Here is a 7,710-nt window from a genome sequence, read left to right as displayed (position 1 = left end):
AACATGGTATGTTAATGTCCACCCCACTGTTTTTTTGTTGTTTTTTGGGGTTTATTTTACCATATGGTATTTCTGCTGACCATGATATGGGCCAATTAAAATTTGTTTGACCCCGAAATGACTTTTATCTTTTTTTTCCAATTTTTTTTTTTTTTGTAACCTATTTCTGGGGTTTAACAGCTTCTATTTTTTCACCCCAGCCTAAATTTAGAAAGAGCCATACGTAACAGAGCATCGCATTATCATGTCAGTGCCAACATGGGGTGAGGCTGTTCCCACTGAGCCCCGCCAACGAGCCTGAGGATGAAGAGCAGACACAGGCAGAGCAGAGACTCTGAGGGGCTCTGATTAATGCCACCGTGCCGACCACCACAGTGTTCACAGCCGCAGTTTTTCCCCCCCTCGGTGGATGTGTCCGTCACACGAGGAGCGAGGCGGAGAGAGCTCGCACCGGCGCTGGGGGTAAGAGGCGAAGAGAGGCGAGGAGAGACGAGGAGAGGCGGACGCTCCTGCCATTGATTAGCGGCGCGCTGAGTACAGCGGCAGATCAGAGCAGAGCGCCGTCAGCGGCGACCAGCACACAGCTCCCAGTGCGGGGGGCGCAGCAGAAAACCCACAGACCCGCGCCGACACTGCCTCGCTTCTGATGGCCGTCGAGAGGTAAAGCGTGTGAACGTCTGTGTGAGCGTCTGTGTGAGCGTCTGTGTGAGCGTCTGTGCGAGCGTCTGTGCGAGCGGTCTGATAGGCGAGGAGCGACAGCTCGGTCGGGTCCAGTGGATCCAGTCCGCGTTGGAGGAACAATGGAATGCTGACAGCTGTGCGCTCCAGCTGTTTGTGCTGAATATACAGGGGCTGACAGATTCGCCAGGGATGGCTTTTCGGCTCGGGCAGTCGTGGGTGTTGTGGGATGCGATGGCTGGATGCGAAGGGAGACATGGAACAGGTAGCTGTGATGCTGGCTCGGATCTTAGGGTTTGCAGCCGCCGTCTGCATCCATGAGCCTCAGCCCGGGATGGGAGTCATGGTGAGGGAGAACGGGAGAAGTGAAGGGATTACAGAGTGGAAAGCTGATGCTTGGAGACGAGGGCCTGTTGAGGTGTTGGACAGAGCAGCTGTATGGAGCAAATATTTGCACTATATTAGGCTCTTGTTTATGATGATGATGATGATGATGATGACTATTATTATTATTAGTGGTAATAGTAGTATTGTTGTTGTTGTTGTTCTTGTTGTTGTTGTTGTTTTGTCAGTATAGAATTATAAATCCACATGTCTATTTTTTGTAAATCAAAAATTGCAATCCAGGTCTATCATCAAACCAATTCTGATCATGAACATACACAAGGGGTTCTAATTGGTTCTAGATTTGTATGCGGTGTTTGGTGTGGCGCAACAGGTAACACCACTACCTGCCAGTGAGCTTCCACACCATGTGGAAGACCAGGGGTTCGATTCCTGGTCTAGGTGACAATGCTGTGCTACACCAATAAGAGTCCTTGGGCAAGACTCCTAATACTACAGTGACCCACCTCTCTAATACGAGTAACCTTGTAAGTCGCTCTGGATAAGAGCGCCAGCTAAATGCAGTAAATGTAAATGAATGTATGTACAGTTCTAAACGGTTGCATAATTAAACATTCCAGCTACTAATTGGCAGCAGTTTCTCCAGTATTACGCTGTTTATGTACAAGACTAATGCTATAGCCTAATTGCTGCACAGCTGCTTTATATACACCACCACTGCAATTGAAATGTTTTTCATAGAAATTTTAAAATCCCATAGCATATTAGTCTACTGTAATAACCTTTACATTGCTGTACAGATTTCAGCGAAATGACTATGCTATGAAAAGCAGAGCATTGTATCACGTCATGAATGAAAACAATGGTAAACTGTATACCAAGCGAACATTACACCAGGGTCTCTTCAAATTTGGTCCTGCAGGGTCAGTGCTTAGTGATTGTCCTGCTCAGACACATCTTCCGGACTACATTTGAAGGCAACAAGGCAGTTACCCTAAAGTACTTACACCAATGAGCTGTATTTCCCATAATGCATCATTCCTCACAGCAATCAGCATAAAGAAATAGGGTGTTATACTGCAGTAGATTTACAGACAGTTTTACATATACAGGTGTTGAGGCTGATGCTCTTATCCAGAGCGGCTTACATGTTAAGAATCTTGCCTAAGGACTCTTATTGGTGTAGCATTGTGGGCTTGTCTGTCACAGGAAAGGGCATGTGGTGTTTGTTGCCCACTATTCTACACCAACCTCTTTAACCTGCTTGGTGTTGCCGTGAGGCCTTCATCCTTCATCCTTCGTCTGATCACATTCCTCCCAGCGCAAGATGAGGCCTAGTGTCCAAGCTACTCTCACAGTGTATGAATTCTTCAACATTGTACACAACATTGTCACCTAAAGAAAGAAAGGTGGAACAGTCTGTGGGAGGTGACATTCACATTAAGGCGGTCCACAAAACCCTTTTTTGGCACTTTTAATGTTAAAAAAAGCTGCAGTTGCCTCTGATTTACATCCTCTGTCATTTCCTTCTTCAAAGGTTAAAACGACATCAGAGGAACAACACAGACGAACCCTGAGATGGTGTAACTGGGCTAGCTCCACATGCACCATCACCCAGCTCATCAGCATCATGGACTATAACTCCAGCACCGTGCCCTGGGATCCTGGCACCCTCCAGCCACCCTCACTGGTAAACAGTGCCATGAAGATGGCCCTCATCTCCGCCATCGTGTGCACCTCCCTCTTCGGCAATGTGGTGGTACTGCTGGTGTTCCAGCGCAAGCCTCAGCTGCTGCATGTGGCCAATCGCTTCGTGCTCAACCTGCTGCTGGCTGACCTGCTACAGACTGTGCTGGTCATGCCCTTCGTCATCGCTGCCGCCGCGCCTGGAGTGTGGCCGCTGGACGCCCGCTTGTGCCAGGCCCTGGTGGTCCTCATGCACCTCTTCGCATTCGCAGGGGTCAACACCATCATTGTGGTGTCGGTGGACCGCTATCTGGCCATCATTCACCCGCTGTCCTATCCCACACGCATGACGCCCCACCTGGGCACTAACCTCATCGCCCTCACCTGGCTGCTGGGCCTACTGCAGAGCACTCCGCCTCTCTATGGCTGGGGAACCATCGATTTCGACCGCCACCACAACACCTGCACCGTGGTGTGGTCCTCCAGCTACTCTTACTCAGCTTTAGTGGCCATGCTTTCTTTCTGGCTGCCCGTGGTTATCATGCTGGGCTGCTACTGGATGGTGTTCAGAGCAGCCAGACGACAAAATGCTCTGGTGCATCCAATCCAGAGCAATCAGCCTCCAGACTCCCAGGCAGAGGTAAGTAGGACTAATGTAGCTCCACTGCAGTTTAATATGGCAGTGTTTCCTAAGTCCAGTTCTAGAGTACTCTTGTACTGTGCATTTATTTCCATGTCACTAGCTCTTCAAGACCATGACCCTCCAAAAAAGCCTGTACTTGTATATTTTGCCCCTCTACATACTTCTGCTTTTCAGGTGTCCTGCTCCAGCCCCCAGAGGCAGCAACAACAGCAACAGCCCGCATCTGAAGGTCCTTTCTCTGCCACATATCCATCCAGAACCCGTCACAGACGCTTCCAGTACCACTGCAAGGCGGCGCGAGTGGTGTTCGTAGTCATGGCATCGTACATCTTGGGCATGGGCCCCTACAGCGTCCTGAGCACAGTGTCTATGCGCTCGGGTGCCTCTATACCACCCTGGCTGGCCTCGCTGGCCCTCGTCCTCTTCTTCTTGCAGTGCTGCCTGCACCCGTACATCTACGGCTACATGCACCGCAGCGTCCGCAAGGAGTTCCTGGCGCTGCTCTGTGGCCCACTGTGCGCCCAGAGGAGACCTGGCCGGGGCTCGACAGCCGAAAGCTGCTTCACGGTGACGGATGGGCGTTCGATGCACGGCCCGCACATGCACCCGTCTGGCCCGAGCCATTCAGCCCGAGTCTGCCCCCTGCGTACTTGGGAAGAAGGGACTGTCTCGTCCTCGCCGACAGAAAGGAGGTCCAGGGAGAGCCACAAGGAAACCACCTCCATCAGCCTGAGCTCTGAGAGGGAGCTGACTGTGCACAGCAACAAGTAGAAGGAGTGTGTTGTTTACATTTACAAGGCCGTTGGGTGCACACTTGGCTCCCAGAATTTAATACTGGTTCCAAAGTGGAGCTGAAAAGGACAAAAACACAAAGTAGAGCATTGCGTCGCTGTAAGGGGAAAGGAAAATGGGAAAATGTGTAGTTATGAAACTGGTAGTATTTATTTCACAGGAAAACAAACATTTTAGATCTTTTCTGTTGGTTCGCTTATCAAGAAAAGTCCGCACAATGTAAAGGGCAGCTGACAACAACAAAAAAAAAAACGGGAAACAAAAAATAAGTTACACTTTCTTATGACAGCGATGGAACTCCAGAAGTATTACGATTGTCTTAATCTTCTTAAACTGTTTCAGCGGATGGTGGCACAATAATTACGATGTGCCAAAGTGTACAGAACCAATACTGAAGGATGACGTCCGTGATAAAAGCTGATGTGTGCAAAAGTCAGAAGCCACCCTTCGTTTGTTCCATTTCCAGTCCAAACATCCATTCAGTATGTAAGTTCTCCATATTTCAGCAAATATTTTATATTAGATATAAGACAATCCTCTTACATACAGAAGGAAAGAAAGGTCTAATGAAGGGTTTCCAAAACTGGAGTCCAGAAAATGTATTTACAGAGAAAATGGGCCTCCTAAGACCTGTTAGACCACCAACCATTGTCCCTATCAGATAAATGGCACTGTTAAAAAATAAGCTCAAGATGACAGGATTTCTGGCCATCCTCCCAGTGTGAGAAGATGACTCCAACACTGTGGATCTGAAAGGTTGTGGAGCTGTTCAGGAAGCTCGTACTGAGAAAGGCACTGATGAAGATGAACAACAATGAACTGGCCAAGAAGAGGACAATAGACTGGGCAGTCCAGAGCCCAGACCCAGATCATTAATGTGATTTGTGGATTACTTAGATTGCAAGAAGCAGAAATGCTCCAGCATCTCTAGTTTCTACAACTTTGGAAGGGTGGAAAACTCTCCTGAAAAAAAAAATGAAAGCGCGTCTTCCAATGAGTGGAAGCTGTAATAAAGGGGAAGGATGGACACACTTAATACAGAGCAATTAGCTGTCAAGGCAGGTTAAATAGGCCATGTGTTCTTAATGGCTTTAATGGTCCTTTTGACTGGAAATGAAATACATGAAGGTTCCTCTCTGACCCTTGCCCACTAGCTCTTGATGCAGATGAAGAAGTGCATTTAACTGATGTGTGGAAGTGAGTTTTCTTATGAAGTGGTAGGTTTGTGGAATGTAGTTTATCGTTTCCTGATTTTGAGATGTAGATTATAAGGAATTACATGTTGGTCATTTTGTGAAACACTGTAGAACGCTTGTAAACTCTACCAAATCGGACACCTTTGGAAAGTGAGCCGTTGGATCCACATGTTTAAGTTTCTATGATATAGGAGGGGTTTTGTTTTTTTAAACATGCAGTACATATCAGTATGCTTTGTGCAGAAGGCAAATATATCCAGCATCCGTTTCCCAAAAGCACTGAAGTATTTAAGGTCACAGTACTAAAGAAGTTCCTGCTTTTATCATCTCACCATTTTTGGAAAACAGGAAATTAGATCAAATCCCCGGCCAGTAGGAAGAGGCAGATTTAATTGGGTGAACACACACACTTGCGCAAACAGACACAGGCATAATAAAATGGTTAATACATTTTCTGCGAGTGGCAAAAGCAGCTGGATTTTTCTGGAATCAAAATTGCCAGTGGTCTCCAGGCAGAAACTTTGAGAAGATAGTTATAGTTTTAATCCACCACCTGGATAATTTATGTAGAGCAGTGCCTCTGAAACTGGTCCTCAGGGTCCCTCTTAGATGGTCCAGATTTGAATTGTTCCAACTCAGCTCGCAACACGTAAGCATACAGTAAAAATGTGGACAGTGGGGGGTGGGTGGGGGGTCCCTGAGGACTGGTTTCAGAAAGCCACAGATGTGGAGGCCACCAGTGTTCCTTTGAAAAAGCAGCCAGTGTGCCAAGGATCTCAGGGTGCAGTACAGACTGTGTGTGAGTGTGTATTCTCTTACCTCTTGGATGCTGAGAAAGTTTGCTGGTTCGTAAGCAGCCAGGTTCATTTTTGAGTGCCTCCTTTAAGACATTTAGTGTTTATCTGTTGTCCCTCAACACTGCCCGGGACATGGTTTAGTCAGTAGGCCCGCTGATGGAATGTTCAAAGGGATGACCCCCCTCCCGACACAGCAGCAGCAAGAGCTACCTTTCTTCTACAGTGCTGAGAAGAAGCTGATTTCCTACCTGATTTCTGTGTTACATATTTGTCACAGTGAATGCTCTTAGATCTCTAATGCATTATTCCATTTAATTAAGAAGCAAAGTCTCATGCAACATGCATATAAATCACCCAAGTAAAAATGGGGTGATAAGCAAAGAGGGTCTGGGAAAAGATGGTTGTCATTGGAGAGTAGCAAGGCAGAAAACACTGCTAACCACAAAGAAAAACCACTAATGCTCTTCTGACTCTTCTGACTTCTGATTTGTAATTAATAAATAAATAAACAAACAAACAAAAAGTACCACCAGGAATATTCCATAAGCCTTTTGAGATAGTGTACTGTTCTGGCTTGAAGCTAACACTGCATGTCATAATAGGGATATCATACTAACTTTCAAACATGGAGGTGGTAGTGCGACGAAGGATGTTTTGCTGCTTTTGTGTCTGTTGTTGAAGGAATCAGGAATTCTGTTCTGTATCAGAGCTTTCTTAAGCAGACTGGCTTTTCATCTAATTGCGCTGTAGCTGACCTGTAAATGGGTTATGCGACAAGACAGTGACTCCAAAACAAAGCTGTGTTAAGGCAGTTCAGCACCACAACAACAATGAAAGGCTGATATAAAATAACAGGAAATACTGATAGCAGTTGTCACTGCTCAATATCATACAGCAAGTTATTTATTTTATTTCTACATTTTGTTTAAACATCTAAAAGCATTCACTTTGGCAAGATTGCATTTATACAGAAAACCACAACACAGAATAATCAGTTATCTTATTGAGCTGCATTTTAATATGCCTTACATTAGACTAAATATATAGTGGTAAAGGTAACATTGGTGAAGGTTGGCCTGGATTTGTTGAGCTAAAATTATTCACACTTATTGGACCACATAAAACTTTTATGGTCAAATTAATTAGTGCCTCCGACCAAGTCACAGCCGTGATGTTATTCACAGTAATATGTTATCTTTAGGGTTCTATCTTTAGTGTTTCTACAATAGTTTGGAAAGTAAAGCAAAGAAGCAATGAATGTTATTTCATATGGACCAAAAAAAGATAAACGTAGCTCCAGTAGTTTACTGTAAAGTTACCAGTGGTGCAACTAGGATGCCTTCTAATCAGAATGTGCAGTCGTTGAGGCAGGTACAGCGTTAACAATTAACAAATAAGGTTGTGCAGCTCTACTCGCGGGGCAACCAGCAAGCCCAAAGCAATCTTCATTGTGCACACTGAGCAAAGACACTGGAGGCAATCTCACATGCGGAATCTTTCAAAAACTTGTTAGTGTGTATATTAGGTATGTAAATGTCTCATATGTGGTTATTTGTGTTTGAGAACATCCGTG

General features: G+C 45.8%; 1 protein-coding gene across 3 annotated transcripts; it reads left to right on the top strand.

The window, feature by feature from the left end:
* The first annotated feature begins 263 nt into the window (after nucleotides 1-263).
* Nucleotides 264-6,015, top strand: gpr101 (G protein-coupled receptor 101). Of its 3 annotated transcripts, none has more exons than XM_072663861.1 (3): nucleotides 264-660; nucleotides 2,561-3,349; nucleotides 3,527-6,015. In XM_072663861.1, the coding sequence occupies exons 2-3, from the start codon at nucleotides 2,654-2,656 to the stop codon at nucleotides 4,121-4,123; spliced, it is 1,293 nt and encodes a 430-aa protein (XP_072519962.1). In that variant the 5' UTR covers nucleotides 264-660; nucleotides 2,561-2,653; the 3' UTR covers nucleotides 4,124-6,015. The 3 variants fall into 3 exon arrangements, with proteins under 3 accessions (XP_072519962.1, XP_072519961.1, XP_072519960.1); XM_072663860.1 differs by lacking the exon at nucleotides 264-660 and adding an exon at nucleotides 699-943; XM_072663859.1 differs by lacking the exon at nucleotides 264-660 and adding an exon at nucleotides 949-1,024.
* The last annotated feature ends 1,695 nt before the right edge of the window (nucleotides 6,016-7,710 follow it).

The sequence above is a fragment of the Salminus brasiliensis genome, chromosome 19, assembly GCF_030463535.1.
Source record: "Salminus brasiliensis chromosome 19, fSalBra1.hap2, whole genome shotgun sequence".
Lineage (NCBI taxonomy): Eukaryota > Metazoa > Chordata > Actinopteri > Characiformes > Bryconidae > Salminus > Salminus brasiliensis.
This window is presented reverse-complemented; position numbering and strand designations above follow the sequence as displayed.